Source organism: Podarcis tiliguerta (genome assembly GCF_965153285.1).
Source record: "Podarcis tiliguerta genome assembly, chromosome: 11".
Classification (NCBI taxonomy): domain Eukaryota; kingdom Metazoa; phylum Chordata; class Lepidosauria; order Squamata; family Lacertidae; genus Podarcis; species Podarcis tiliguerta.
In genome coordinates, this window is record NC_139544.1 from 13,552,532 (window position 1) to 13,568,934 (window position 16,403).

General features: G+C 43.1%; 1 protein-coding gene across 6 annotated transcripts in view; it reads right to left on the bottom strand.

Annotated features, from left to right (window-relative positions):
• Window positions 1-12,274: 12,274 nt before the first annotated feature.
• The window catches only part of CDC42SE2 (CDC42 small effector 2), a 95,029-nt gene continuing 90,900 nt past the window's right edge, over window positions 12,275-16,403 (bottom strand). For all 6 annotated transcript variants that reach the window (XM_083404443.1, XM_083404441.1, XM_083404438.1 and 3 more), the window contains 2 exons: window positions 15,920-16,036; window positions 12,275-14,659 (listed from right to left, as the gene is read on the bottom strand). In XM_083404443.1, the coding sequence (XP_083260569.1) occupies window positions 15,938-16,036 (99 nt within the window). In that variant the 3' untranslated portion in view covers window positions 12,275-14,659; window positions 15,920-15,937. The remainder of the gene's footprint in view (window positions 14,660-15,919; window positions 16,037-16,403) is intronic.

Here is a 16,403-nt window from a genome sequence, read left to right on the forward strand (position 1 = left end):
GGACGCAGGTGGCGCTGTGGTCTAAACCACAGAGCCTAGGCCTTGCTGATCAGAGGTCGGTGGTTTGAATCCCCGCGACGGGGTGAGCTCCCATTGTTCGGTCCCAGCTCCTGCCCACCTAGCAGTTCGAAAGCACGTCAAGTGCAAGTAGATAAATACGTACTGCTCTGGCGGGAAGGTAAATGGCGTTTCCGTGCACTGCTCTGGTTCACCAGAAGCGGCTTAGTCATGCTGGCCACATGATCCAGAAGCTGTCTGCGGACAAACGCTGGCTCCCTTGGCCTATAGAGCGAGATGAGTCCACAACCTCAGAATCATCCATGACTGGACCTAATGGTCAGGCAGTACCTTTGCCTTTACCTTTAGTCAAAGGAAAAGTTCAGAATTAACACCAGCCACTGTCCCTTTGAGCCAGTGTGGTGTAGTGGTTAAGAGTGGTAGATTCGTAATCTGGTGAACCGGGTTCGTGTCTCCGCTCCTCCACATGCAGCTGCAGGGTGACCTTGGGCCAGTCACACTTCTCTGAAGTCTCTCAGCTCCACTCACCTCACAGAGTGTTTGTTGCGGGGGAGGAAAGGAAAGGAGAATGTTAGCCGCTTTGAGACTCCTTCGGGTAGTGATAAAGCGGGATATCAAATCCAAACTCTTCTTCCCAACATAAGAACCTCCCCCAGTTTGTACAACCATTGTTTCTATAGTTTTAGGTCCCCTGGGCCATATATGCAAAAGCACTGCTTTTTCTTCTTTAAAAATGTTTAGGGGTACTCTCATTTTGACTAAAGAAAATCACCATTTTATAGTTCAAATCGGGGAAAAGAAATACAGTAAATGGACAAAAGTACAAAGATTCACAAAATGTTTAGAGGTATGCATACCCCCGCGTCCCCCCAGAAAAAAGCACTGTGCAAAAGTAACTGAAAAAAACCTGAGCCTTCTTAATATTACAGCTCGAACACTGTGACACACAGCTATGCATAATTTTTTTTTTTTGGGGGGGGGAGACCACCTGGGTTGAGCTAAATTGAGAAAATGGGATAGTTTGAAATTACATGGGGAGATGGGGAGTTCTGTAACAAAGTGTGGGTGTAGACTGGTGTATATATATATTCAGTGGCAATTTCTTTGCCTGGATTTCTCAGCAGTTTTAAATCTACCACAGCAGAGCAACTCAAAGTACCTCCTTCAGGCTGCCCAGACAAACTAGGTTTTCTCTCTCCCGTGATACCTGATAGAGGTTGTCAGAAGTAGGCCAAGATTCACAAAAAGTAGGGCAGAATTTTGCAAGAACCACAGACGCTTGCTGTGAACTCAGCCAGGCAGACGATGCTCAAATCGTTACAGCGGAAGTGACAGAACTGTTTTTCAGCTTCTCATGAGATGGCTTTTATCAGAGCACTTGAATGATGAGCTGGACAGACAGACAGACGGCTGTCACTCCACCGGCATGCCCATGTTCAGGGCCAGATTTAGGTTTCATGAGGCCCTAAGCTACTGAAGGTAATGGGGCCCTTTATATGTCCAGCTGTCCTTTGTCAACAACAAATTGTCACTGTTTTTTGTGTTGAATATATGCTATATGGTAACTTATGGACCTAATAGGTATCTAACTAGTGATATTTTAGGGAGCAGGTTAGCAGGCGGGGCCCATTACTTACATCATAGGAGCCTACACAACACAAAACACTGTTGCTGTTTGTAGGTTTTATTTTGTTTGTTTTTTATCTCTGCCCCCCCCCTTTAATTTTTGGGGGGCCTCCAAGAGAGTGGGGCCCTAAGCTATAGCCTGTTTAACTTACACATATATCCGACACTGCTCATGTTAATGCATGCACTCTTCATTCCAAATGATCATTCCAATTGCTAGACAACACAGAATAACTTCATTGATTTCATGCATCACTTCTGGTTGCTGAACATCATTCCATGTGGTGTAATTATTGCTCATATAACCTGGAAGCTTTCTCAACCTGTCTCTGTTTTAAATCAGATATAAACTAACTTCTCTTATGTGGAGGCTTATATTCACCTACCTGGGAATAAACCCCATTGAACACAATGGAATTTACTACTTCAGCTACATATATATAGGACTGCACTGTTAATGATGAATTGGTACAAATGTCCACTATAAATTCAGGCCAATAAGCCAGGTGGTGTGGGGTCAGTTTTGCTGTAACATTTATAATCCGTGGGGAGTGGGTGGGTGGAGTTCCTGGCAGTTCTTCCTCCGGGGAATAGCAACACTAGAATTCAAAATCCTTTTTGTTTATACAGCATTCCGTTATTAGATTCAACGGAACATGGAAGCCTCGCAGAAGAATGGCACAGAAGCTTCGTGCTGATTGTTGACAACAGGAGTATATGGTAAGAATTATTCCTCAATACACCTTTGTAAGTTTTCTTTTAAATTCCAGCTGAGAAGGAAGAGTAGCATCATTAGAATAACAGAATAATAATAATAATAATAATAATAATAATAATAATAATAATAATTTATTATTTGTACCCCGCCCATCTGGCTGGGTTTCCCCAGCCACTCTGGGCGGCTTCCATAGAAACCAAAAATACAGTAAAATATCACAGATTAAAAACTTCCCTGAACAGGGCTGCCTTAAGATGTCTTCTGAATGTCAGGTAGTTATTTATCGCTTTGATATCTGATGGGAGGGCGTTCCACAGGGCAGGCGCCACTGGTTCCCTGTAGCTTTGCTTCTTGCAATGAGGGAACTGCCAGAAGGCCCTCGGCACTGGACCTCATCGTCCGGGCAGAACGATGGAGTGGAGACGCTCCTTCAGGTATACTGGGCCGAGGCTGTTTAGGGCTTTAAAGGTCAACACCAGCACTTTGAATTGTGCTCGGAAACATACTGGGAGCCAATGTAGGTCTTTCAAGACTCCGCCTGCGTACCAGGTGGAGTTGGCAGACAGCTGCCCTGGATACAGAATTGACCTGCGCCTCCATGGACAGCTGTGAGTCCAAAATGACTCCCAGGCTGCGCACCTGGTCCTTCAGGGGCACAGTTACCCTATTCAGGACCAGGGAGTCCTCCACACCAGCCCGCCCCCTGTCCCCCCAAAACAGTACTTGTGTCTTGTCAGGATTCAACTTCAATCCATTAGCCGCCCTCCATCCTCCAACCGCCTCCAGGCACTCACACAGGACCTTCACCGCCTTCACTGGTTCTGATTTGAAAGAGAGGTAGAGCTGGGTGTCATCTGCATACTGATGGACACCCAGTCCAGCAGAATATGCTACTTTAGAATAAAAATCAACAAGTAACTGCAAGTTATACAAAAAAATTGGCCAGTGAATGCCAAGAGAAAAATAATGGTCATGCATCGTGATAATTTTACCGTAGCAACTAAAATACTGAGAATCACAGCTTGTTTATTATTTATATTTGTATGAGGTGATGATGGCAATTTTCAACCTTGGCATTTCAGAGATGGCAGGGACTGGTGTGAACTGCTGTACTACGGCAGAGAATGGCTGTTCCTTCGTATCCTTGCCCTCCATGAATTCCTGTAATCCTCTTTTGAAGCCATCTCAGTTGGTGGCTGCCCATAGGACTGTCTGATCTGCTAGGGCTCTTCTTATTCTTTCTTGCAGAAATCCCCAAATGCCTGATATGAACTTCAGGGCTTGCGATGTGTATCTGATTGGTTGTCAGGCATGTCAGCCACTGTCAGACTCGAAACGCCATCCTTCTCAGCGTTGAACTGAAGCCCTGCTCTGCTGAGAACAAGAGTTGCAGGTTCCCTGGAGGCCCAAACAGCTTTGCCACCACCTGCTTGTCTCGCTCCATCTCTCCTTACTGTGCTTGATTGCTATCCCCTATAGAGAAAGATCTCCCTTTTTGCGTTAGTCGATGTTGGGCTGAAATAGATGCTGCGTCAGAAACGGGCAACGTGTTTGTCTACATAGGCCGATGGCCATTCCCATCATGTATAAGTTTCCTTCCTAGAAAAGCAGACCCATTTGCATGCTTCCCATTGGTGGGTGGGTGTGATGGTGGGTGGGTGTGATAAGAAGCCATTATTTATTTAGGTTTAAAGGGGGAACTCTTGTTTGTGCTTTCATTTCATCTCTTCCACCAGGAAAGCACTCTGGGGACAAATGCCAGCTCCCTTGGCCTGAAAGTGGAGTGGAGTCCAGCACCCCATAGTCGCATTTGACCGGACTTAACCATTCAGGGGTCCTCTATTTATTTCCAGGGATGCAGGTGGTGCTGTGATCTAAACCACTGAGCCTCTTGGGGTTGCCAGTCAGAAGGTTGGCAGTTTGAATTCCCGCGACGGGGTGAGCTCCCGTTGCTCTGTCAACCTAGCAGTTCGGAAGCACACCAGTGGGTTTGAGTCCCACTTTTGGCAAAAGATTCCTGCATTGTAAGGGGTTGGGCTAGATGACCCTCAAGGTCCCTCCAAAACTCAATTCCCTGATTCTCTGATTTCATTAAACCAATATTCCCCCTCCCCTGGGTTCCATCTATTCATGAATATCTACCTTTCACATATCACATTTGTGCACACGCAAACACCATTCTGCCTCAACCACATTTGAAACCTCCCATTACTCACACAAACATATACCAGCCAACATCCAGAAACATGACATCCATTCAGGTTCGTGCCCTGGCTTCAATCCACAAAGATCCACTGGCTTCTGTTGACTGTCTTCCAAAGGTGAACTTCCATCAGCCGACATCCACAAACATCAGTCTGCTTTAGCCTTGTAGCCTCCACCAACTTCCGAATCCAAAAGCCACTGGCTTCCATCCACCAACATCTGCCAGCTTCTCTCAGGTCCATCATGAGACATCAGCCAGCTTCCAACCACAGACACCAGCAGCCCTCAAGCAAGCAAAACTGCCTTATTATTGCTCCCTAGCATCCCACTGCCAGAGGATTGCCTCCTTCCATTCACCACTTTGCCTCCTCCAAGTGGAAGAAACCTGGGCAGTGCTGAAGGTCACATCCATTGCCAGGTTTGTCCTGCTGGAAATAATAAAGGGCTTTCCCCCTTGGCCTGCCTTTATATCCACTCAGTGCTTTTGTGACATCACAAGAAACCCACAGCCAATGGCAACAGCTGGAGAGGCATCATCTTCATTGCTTTGAGCTTCACAAAGGTGGGTGGACCCATCAGTGATTCTGTGCTTTTTTATTCAGGACACGGGTGGAGCTGTGGTCTAAACCACTGAGCCTCTTGGGCTTGCCAATCGGAAGGTTGGTGGTTTGAATCCCCATGACGGGGTGAGCTCCCATTGCTCTGTCCCAGCTCCTGCCAACCTAGCAATTAGAAAGCCTACTGGTGCAAGTAGATAAATAGGTACCACTGCAGCGGGAAGGTAAATGGCGTTACCGTGTGCTCTGGTTTCCGTCAGGGTGTTCCTTTGCTCCAGAAGTGGTTTAGTCCTGCTGGCCACATGACCCAGAAAGCTGTCTGTGGACCAACGCTGGCTCCCTAAGCCTGAAAACAGAGATGAGTGCCAGACCCCATAGTCAAATTTGACTGGACTTAACCATCCAGGGGTCCTTTACCTTTTACCAAAGTGCAAAGTGGAAGAGAAGAAGCTTGGCAAGAATGTCTATTTGTGGCATCCCTGGTTCAAATAAACTGAAGGAGGCAAGCTGAGAAAGGCCTTTGCTGAAGACACTGTGATGCCGCTATCAGTCTAAGTACTGTAGAAAGTATTGAGCTGAGGCATTGCTTTTTAATGACGGTGTAGAAACCACTCCCAGCTGTTCCAAACTGGACTTTGACCTGACCCAACGATGCTGCAAAACAGGCTGTGGGTTTGTGTTATTTATTCCTTGCATTTATATTCAATCTTTCTTCCAAGGAGCTCAAGATGGCATACAGAGTTCTCCTCTCCATTTTATCCTCAGAACAACCTTGTGAGATAGGTCAGGCAAAGAGTGAGAAGCTGGCCCAAGACCACCCAGTGAGCTTTATGGTTGAATGAGGATTTGAATTCTCGTTTCCCAGGTCCAGCACTCTAACCAGTGCAGAAAACTGGATTTGCGCCTGCCTAGACTTTTGGAAGGAAGAACACAATTCACTGATAAGTATTTTCTATCTAGGTTTGTGATGACATGGCAGCAAAAACTGAGCTTCCGTGAAAATATATATATATATATATATATATATATATATATATATTCTGTTTTACAATTTAGAATATTCATTTAAACAACCTTAAAATATCAGTGACTTCCCTTCTTGTCTTTCCATGGTTCATTTTGCATATCATAAATCCCTGCATATTTTACATAAACTAAACCATTCAGTATTCCATTATTATATCCATCAAAACTTACTTATACTGTTGAATTTATCTCAATGCTGCCAATGTTTTCAAGTGTACACAATTTCCCCCCATATATTCAATAAATATTTTCCAATCTCCTTTAAACATATTTCTTCTTGTTCTCTTTTCCATTTTGGGGCTAACAAAACACAGGCCTCGGTAGTGGCATACATAAATAACCTTTTTTGACACCTGGGAATTTCAACCTGAATTATCCCCAGCAAAAAGGACTCTGGTTTTTTTGGGGGGAAGTGCTTTTAAACACTTTTTTCAATTTATTATGAATTATTTCCCCATTCTCTTTTACCCTTTTACAAGTCCACCACATATGAAAGAACCTTCCCTCAACCTCATTGCATCTCCAGCACTTACCTGATTCAATCTTATACATTTCAGCAAGCCTACTCAGAGTTAAATACTATCTGTAAACTGAGCTTTCGTTTTTTCCAGCAGAGCAGGTTTCACAACTTGGCTGTTAATGTTTAACAAGTTTAAGTTCTTGGAGCACATTTTTGTTTGAATTAGGAATGCTCACCTCCCAAGTTTGACACTTGTGCAAAGTACAATAGAAGACAAATGTTTGAATGTCAGCAGATGGTGAGACAAGAGATTGAAACTGTCAGGTTAAGTCAGGAGACTCTTCAAACAAACAAAAAATGGGAGGAAAGGGGGAGAGGAAAAAATGCCAAGAAGCTTACAGAGATAGAGATGAATTACACAGTGCATTACATAAGTCAGGTCCTCCATCATGGAGGCACGTGTTGCAGTGAGATCACCAGAAACTGCCTCCCTGTTGTGGGGCGGGACCATTTGGATGGCCACAACCCCCCATTGGTTGCCCCTCTGTTGGTTATTGGCTGCTGAGGGGCCACTTTAGCTGCTGCACGTCACTGGAGAGTTTCACTTTCTTGTGACGTGCAGCGGATCACCCGCCCTCCTCTCCCTGTATTTAGGGTTGTTCTCATGGCCTTGAAGGCTGATTGCCGAAGAATTGATGCTTTTGAATTATGGTGCTGGAGGAGACTCTTGAGAGTCCCGTGGACTGCAAGAAGATCAAACCTATCCATTCTGAAGGAAATCAGCCCTGAGTGCTCACTGGAAGGACAGATCCTGAAGCTGAGGCTCCAAGACTTTGGCCACTTCATGAGAAGAGAAGACTCCCTGGAAAAGACCCTGATGTTGGGAAAGATTGAGGGCGCAAGGAGAAGGGGACAACAGAGGACGAGATGGTTGGACAATGTTCTTGAAGCTACCAACATGAGTTTGACCAAACTGTGGGAGGCAGTGGAAGACAGGAGTGCCTGTCGTGCTCTGGTCCATGGGGTCACAAAGAGTCGGACACGACTAAATGACTAAACAACAACAATGTCTGTCTAGGGGTCTCTATTTTGGAGCAGGGGACTGGTAGGAATTTTGCCATTTGGCTGATTGGCTGTTGCCACTTGGTTTTTGCCTACCGTGTAGCAAATCGTCACAACTTTGTAAGGTTGGTGGTTAGGCATTTGGTTCAATGTTTTGGGGAGAGGACGTGGTTGGCTGTGCCTGCCCCTCCATTGCTGCTGCTAGGAAATTCCATTAAAGGAATCCAGGGGCTTGCCTTGCTTTTGTCCAAACCCTGTCAAGGGGTTAGGGCCACGCCAGAGCCCCTGGGAGCATCTGGGGTGAGCTGTGAGATGGAAGGAGTTCTTGCTCCCCCAGGATGCTTTGCCTTACTGACATATGGTGGTGCCCAGTATTAGTCCTGTTCCTGCCACCGTGCAGGTTCAGGTAGTCTGGAACCAATGCCTAAGCAACCACTCACATGCTGTAATCAATAAAGTTGTACCCAAAATTTAATACCAAAGACCTTAAACTAAAATCTGTGTCTATTGTGTCTTCGTTTGGGGGTGGTTTTGGGGGGTCTCCACATGCAACTAGGCCAAGAATGTGTTTTATGCAGTGTTAAATATATCACCAAGATCCTGACATGGAATTATCAACAAGTATTCCAAATTAAATATTAATTTAAAAACTACTTGTGTTTTGGTTCTTTTTTTGGTTTATTTAAAAACTTTTTAATTTATTCTAGCTGCTTAGCTGAGACATATCAAATAGAAGAGAGAAATAATAAAGACCATATAAATAATGAGTTAAGCATTAAAAGCAGTGATACAGGTAAGAAGGTTGCTTGTGATGGAGAAGTTCTACTGGGGTTGGTCTCCCTAAGCTTTGAAGAATTATTGGAAAAAGCCAAGGAAGATGCAGCCCATATTGAATCAAAAGGGGGTGGGTTGTGCCCATCATTAATCAGCATCTTCTGCAACATTTTGAGGACCAATTTTATTTATGTATTATTTATTAGATTTATATCCTACCCATCTTCCCAACGAAATCCATTTCTCTGAAAACATGCTAATTTATTGGTAGCCCTTGGGTTAATCTGACAGCCCTGGAGAGGATTCTATTCTTACTCCCCTTGCTCGGTTTTCCTTTTTTTAAATTTTACAATAATTTTTATTAGTTTTCAATTGTTGTTGTTTAGTCGTTCAGTCGTGTCCGACTCTTCGTGACCCCATGGACCAGAGCACGCCAGGCACTTCTGTCTTCCACTGCCACCCGCAGTTTGGTCAGACTCATGTTTGTAGCTTCGAGAACACTGTCTAACCATCTCGTCCTCTGTCGTCCCCTTCTCCTTGTGCCCTCCATCTTTCCCAGCATCAGGGTCTTTTCCAGGGAGTCTTCTCTTCTCATGAGGTGGCCAAAGTATTGGAGCCTCAGCTTCAGGATCTGTCCTTCCAGTGAGCACTCAGGGCTGACCTTTGTTGGCAAGGTGATGTCTCTACTTTTTAAAATGCTGTCTAGGTTTGTCATTGCTTTCCTCCCAAGAAGCAGGCGTCTCTTAATTTCGTGGCTGCTGTCACCATCTGCAGTGATCATGGAGCCCAAGAAAGTAAAATCTCTCACTGCCTCCATTTCTCCCCCTTCTATTTGCCAGGAGGTGATGGGACCAGTGGCCATGATCTTCGTTTAGTTTTCAATTACAACAATCCAATGGTAGCCTCATTATAACAATGCTCAATTATAATACAATTACTCATCCCAATCATTCAGATGCCAAATTGTATAATTTAGGTGGCCTCCCACATGCTAGAATTGATGGTTTGAGAGTTTCCTTTGTTTCTGCGTTTCAAAATCTTATTCATCTCAATTACATTCCAGCCAAAATAACAATCCCTTATACGACAACTGCAATATTGACGACATCCATTTGTCTTGACACATTAAATGATTTATAAAGCTATAGGTGAAGCATTCAAACTATATCCTTATTCCTCCTGTGTGTGGCAATTATTCTGTCCATGGTGTTTCTTCCTGTCCTTGTAAAATGTTACGTCTCTCTTTTCCCAGTCGTTGCTGCTCTCCATCATGCCTTGGGCAGAGCTAATATCCCATTGTTGTTTCAGAAGTTCTCCATTGCTCCGCCCTGTTCATTGTTTTACAACTTCAACAGCAGCTGCAAGCACCACCCAGTTTTCCATCCCTCCACCCCCAACACTCAGTCAACATCCCATGGCCACTGAGTATGCTCTGTCTGCATTGGGTTGTTTGGGGGGGCTCCTTCCCTCCTTAGATTTCCCTCCCCAGAGCCTGTAGACACCTAACTCTTGGGCAGGCATGGAGCCATTTGGACTACATAAGCAATGACACTCAGAGGCTAACATAAATATATGGAACTACTCACGCGCTCCCATTGGTGTATGATTCTTCCATGCCATCCTTTAGGTGTGGGTTCCCCATCCCTATACTGACCTAAATGACCTAAGCATCTCCACCCCCATCGTTCAGCCGGGACACTGAGGTCCAGCTCTGAGGGTCTTCTGGTGGTTCCCTCACTGCGAGAAGTGAGGTTACAGGGAACCAGGCAGAGGGCCTTCTCGGTAGTGGCACCAGTCCTGTGGAATGCCCTCCCATCAGATGTCAAGGAAATAAACAACTATCTGACATTTAGAAGACATCTGAAGGCAGCCCTGTTTAGAAAAGTTTTTAATGACTGATGTTTCAATGTATTTTTAATCTTCTGTTGGAAGCCGCTCAGAGTGGCTGGGGAAACCCAGCCAGATAAAAGGGGTAATAATAATAATAATAATAATAATAATAATAATAATAATACCTGCAGAGCTAAAAAAGCAGCAGAGCCAGATCATCTGTTTAAATATAAGTAGCATAATTTCTGAATAAATGAAACACTTTTTACTGCATTTGACACTTCTCGGCACCCCTCTAGGTGTCCTTTTCATTGTACATTCTTGACGATTTGTGCTTGTGATGGTACTGGGGCAGTTATACGCAATCTTTCTTTCAATACTGTTCAAACCCGCTCTTAAAGGATTCAGGGTGGACAAACGGCTTCATTCCCAACTGGTGCATGTCCAATAACTTCCTGCTGAAAAGCTGAATTTTTTCATACCATAAATGTTTGGGTTTTATTTATTTTTTGTCCAACCTCTGTTGCACCATAGAGCAAGAGGAATGCTCCGGAAGGCAGTAATGAAATTACATTGGGAAGCTTTGCAGAAGGACTAAGATGTGCAGATGGTCCAGAATGAATCTACCACTAATGCACTCTTTTGGCATCAATTACATGTCGCAGAATATACCCACAGAAAGCACCAGTGTGAAGGTGTCCTTATTCACCTGCCTTTTCTATTAGTATAAAAACTAGAAATTGTGAAGCGTATTAAGGGAAATGTTGAAGGCTAAGTTTATCCAAAATCCCTAGCTGTGATTACTTGGGAATAAGAGAGATGGAAATTGCTGCCAAGGAGTGTGGTGGAGTCTCCTTCTTTGGAGGTCTTTAAGCAGAGGCTTGACAACCATATGTCAGGAGTGGTCTGATGGTGGTTCCTGCTTGGCAGGGGGTTGGACTCGATGGCCCTTGTGGTCTCTTCCAACTCTATGATTCTATGATTCTATGCACTTGACCCATCCTGACTAGAGGTGGTCATATTTATGAGTTTGTCACCTGGCATTTGGAAGACTGCTGCAGTTGATACCTGTGTGCAAAAATTCAAAGTGTTGGTGCTGACCTTTAAAGCCCCAAACGCCCTTGGCCTAGTATACCTGAAGGAGCATCTCCACCCCCATCATTCAGCCCAGACACTGAGGTCCAGCTCCGAGGGCCTTCTGGCGGTTCCCTCACTGCGGGAAGCGAGGTTACAGGGAACCAGGCAGAGGGCCTTCTCGGTAGTGGCGCCCGCCCTGTGGAACGCCCTCCAATCAGATGTCAAGGAAATAAACAACTATCTGACTTTTAGAAGACATCTGAAGTAGTGATGTTAAATTCTTGAGATATTAGGGTGTTATAAGTCCAAATAAGCCCTTTGAATGGCACCCACATACAAACTTTCAATACTCTGAAACAGAACCAACATGGGGGGTAGCAGTTAATAATCTGTCCACAAGATTATTTGTGAACCACCTGTTGCAATTCCTTGTTGCAATTCAAATATGACACATTTCTGTAGGGCCTTCTCGGTAGTGGAGCCTGCCCCGTGGAACGCCCTCCCATCAGATGTCAAGGAAATAAGCAACTATCTGACTTTTAGAAGACATCTGAAGGCAGACCTGTTTAGGCAAGTTTTAGATGTTTCATGTTGCTCCTTTTTTATTATTGTTATTGGTGTTCTGTTGCGAGCCGCCCAGAAACCCAGCCAGATGGGCAGGGTGTATATATAATTATTTCTACAGAATCCGATTTGAGAAAAGTGGGTGAAATCTTCCATAGCAATGCTCTGGGCTTCAACATTTTGTTAAATAGTGATCTAAAAGAGAATCTACAAAGCTGCTTCCATATGGTCCCCACCTTTACCTTCCAGTAAAGCACTAAAACTGAAAAGATGAAACAGTGTTTTGAAGGCCTGAGGGTCCGATTCCTCCAAACCAATAGGTAGTGGTTATGATAAAGAAATAGGTAAACCAGCAGCTGAAAGAAAACATTTATTGAATCAAAAGTCAATATTCTCCTTTTAATATCTACAAGACAACATTGAACTTACATTATTTAAGAATGAACATAATGTACAAAAAAAAGTATGTTTGTTATAAAAATATGTCTCTCTTTTCTGGCGACTGAGCTGAAGATTATTACTTTTTCCCCCAGACAAAACAAATGCTCCAAAAATTTTATTTTCCATCAGCAAGGACAAAAGTGAAAATAATTCTGAAATCCTATATTTTGAAGAGCATTTTTGAGAATGTACACAATTGAACTAAGATAACTATCATTACGTTGCCATTTATTTGACCCAAACAGCCAAAGAGAGGTGCAACCTCATAAATCAGCACCTCCAGTCAGTGAAGATTTGATGGGACATCTAAATTGGATCTTTGCCCCACAAAATCGTATTACGGTCCTATAGCCTTGCTGTCCTCAGAAAGTCTATGGGATCAATGCAACAGGAACATCTTCTGGACTTAGCTCATTGAAATGAATGCAGAGCAATATCTGGCACAGATGAGCTTAGCCACTGCTTCTACTCATTTCAGAGATGTTTAGACATATGACTTCCTTGGGAGTTTGGGCCTTCAACAGTGGTCTTGGATCATTATCCAACTGATGTTGTTTTATTAGCTTTTGAAAAATATTAATACTTTCAGTAGAACCAGGAATTTTTTTAAAAAACTGTTTTTTGATTACCTTTCATTCTAGTGTCTTCCCATTACAAATTACCAATGGGAGCAGAGAGAAATATTTCGGCATTAACTACAAAGCAATGCTAGTTTCATGACGTTTCTGCATGAACCACATGGAAATGAATGGATTTTATGCCGCAAATTCTCTTTTCTTGCTCTCTCTCTCTTTTGTGTTGTGTCTATCTGTGCTTGTCACTTTCAAGAACTTTTCCATTTAGGCTCAGTAATGCCACTTGCCAGTTAAGATGTTAAAAATGTATGAGGAGCATTCTAAATGTGGTTTAAAAAAATATTTTGCTAGTGTTTAATCAACTGACTTCAGCTTCTTATGACCAAGGGGGCATGAGGGTGGGGAAGATGAAAAAAGAAAAGAAAAAAGAAAAGAGGACCACTTACAGAAATATTTCAAGAACAGTGCAATATTAAAAAACACAATTTTCACACTTTGTGAAAGAGGAACATGCTTTGGAACCTGAGCAAAAGGCTTCTTGACCAATATAGCAAAAAGCCACCCTGTATGTTGTTTTCGCTGGCACCAGTTTCTGCCAGGTTACTATGTTGCTTTCAGCAACTTACATGGCCCCTAAATATTTAGTACGCAGAAACTGCCAACTACTTAGAGAGGTCAACTAAATTCCAGCTATAATATTGCAGGCAGTTCAACATGCTGCTACTGGCAATGCCGGAATGGCCTAAAATTAAGCTTTTTTTAAAAAAAAAAAGTGGGGGGAGAGAGAAAAGAAAAAAGCAGCCAACATAACAATGCCTCTTTAACCAGACAAAGCGCAACCACAACATTTAGTATGTACGTTACTACACCGGGTTACAATCTTGAGGTCAGCTCTTTCAAATAAATATACTGAACATTTACAACAAAATGCCTTATGAACGCAAGCTCTCTTTATTATTTCAAGATCAGCTGGCTCAAAACCTAAGACGATGTATTTCCAAAGCAGCTAAAAGATACAAGACCTTTTCCCCCAGAGAGATTAGCATGATCTGGTGCCATTGCAAAACTTTTTAATCAGCAATAATATCATCCATCTGCAAGAACAAGCATTAAAAAAAATGTTTTTGGCACCCAACAGGCCACCATACCAAGCAAATTCACAAAGCATGCGCTCATATACTCTGCCGATTTCTGACTGTGTGAAATGATCATTGTGCTTGCAGGTCCCAGACCTTTTCCCTAAAAAATAATAAAATTATATTAACAATGACAGGTTCAACATATTAATAGGAACTTGCTTGCTTCTAATCACAGAAAAGGAAATAAGGATTTAAAAAAAAAAACCAACCAATGAGAATGCCGTAAATGAGGCCTTGCAGAGGGAGTACAAATAAAGAGGTCAACCCAACACCAAACTACATGTTTAGATCGCTTAAAAATGTTGTTTTAAAATGCCGAGAATAGACTAAAAATGTCCCCCAAAGAACAACTCAACCAACCAATACATGTCCACAGATGTTTTGGTAGCAGTGAGATGTAAGCTTGCCACTTGCAATGCATGACAAGACCAGTCTGATAAATGTCACCCTCACAGCAGAAAAGGAATGTTTCAGCGGCGTAATCACAAGGGGTGGGTGATGAACCATCAACTTCTCTCATGAGCACAGGAAGCAGTCACCAAGGCATAGAGGAACACAGGAAAGAAGGTACAGATATTCACAAGGATCTGTGGGGGAAAAACAGAGCAATGAATGAGTACAAAGACAAACAAGACATTCTCAGAACGAGGGCAGAAATGTAGCTTGCGGAATTATGTTCACATGTGGTGGCAGTGAAAATATGTAAAAATATATATATATAAGGAGATAACAGAAATCACTGGGTTAAAGGTGACCAAAGTTCCAGAGGCAGCATTATTATCAATCTATGATGGGGTGGAAAATTCGCAGGCCATGAAGGGCTTGCTCACAAATTTATTGACATGCACATGAATGATGATAGCCATGAAGTGGAGGGGGCAAGCAGAATATAAAATGGAAGAATGGTATAAAGAGGTGTGGGATATAGCTATTAATGCTAAATTAACATGTGCCATTACAGTAAGATGGGGAATATGCAGGGGAAATGATTTTGAGGAGATATTGTTTGTAGAATCTGTACTGTACTGCACCATCATCGCAAGAGGTGCTGAAATTTTGGGAGGTTGGATAGTTATGATGGAATGGTTTCGGTGGTGGGGTGCACATTTTTATTCTTATTTATATATTATTATTACTTTGTAAAAAAAAAGAGTGTATAAAATGTAAATAAATGTATAAAATAGAAATAAAAGAATGAATAAAAAGTGGGGAAAGAAAGAAATGTAGCTTGCTGGCAGCTACTACTGAACATGGCAGCCATAGGCTGTGTTCTCTCAAACTGTGACACATAGCGCAAATTTCATCTCACATTGAGACATCATTACAATGTGTGTTTCCTAACCTCCAGCAGCAGCAGTAAGCCATGTGTGGGAGCCGGGAACTAAGGAACTTAAGAGATTGTTTGATGAAACCACCTACTGCTATCAGAAATAAAAAAATGCTCACATGCTCTATTTATGCAATCATACTTTAACTGTGATGTTACCCCTTCTCTGCAATTTAACTGTTCTCGTTTTGGTACCACTGAGAACTTCAGGGGCCAACAATTCCTACAAAGATGAGCGCCAAAGGCCTAAAGCTAATTCCTGATAGACGAGTGTGCGAAATCAGTAGAACAAAATCTCTTTCTTATAATTTGTACTGGAAGTACTTGATCTTATCGCTCATTGCATAATACCTAACACACATTTGCATGCACATATTTATTGCAGCCGGCTCCTGGGCTGGCGGCAAATATAACGAACAAGCTATTTACAGAGAATCGCTTAAAAGGAGCACAACAGCTTCTTCTCTGTTACTAGCAGAGAAAAGTCGGCAATAGCGCTTGCAAATTCTGTAATACTCACTCAAAGTATGTCCCACGGTTATCCCACCTTTGTATCTACAAGCTGCATTTGAACATTTGCAGACATTCCTCCTCCATAGCCTCCTTTGGACTGCATTTGGTTCTGAATTGAACTCACCTAGACATACAGGGAAAGGGTAGGAAAGAAAGTGGCACGGTCAGCCATGAACTGGTGGCCTCTCAAGTTCATTACATTGCATGTTCAGACCCAGAAACCTCCCCCCTAAAATAAATTCACACTTGACTCAAATTTTGGTTTTGGTTTTTGTCAGAATTTAGGCCACAACTTTATTGATTACAGAAAGTGACTGGTTGCATAGGTTCTGGTTTGACTAGCTCCCTGCCATGCAGGTAGCGCTGACCCAGAGCTCTATCATAGGTCAGCCAAGGGTGAACACCTGGATAAGCGGAAAGCCGGGAACGGGCTAACTCTGCCACCCAAATGTCCCCCTGGGCTCAGGCACAGGCACAACCCCCTCACAGGG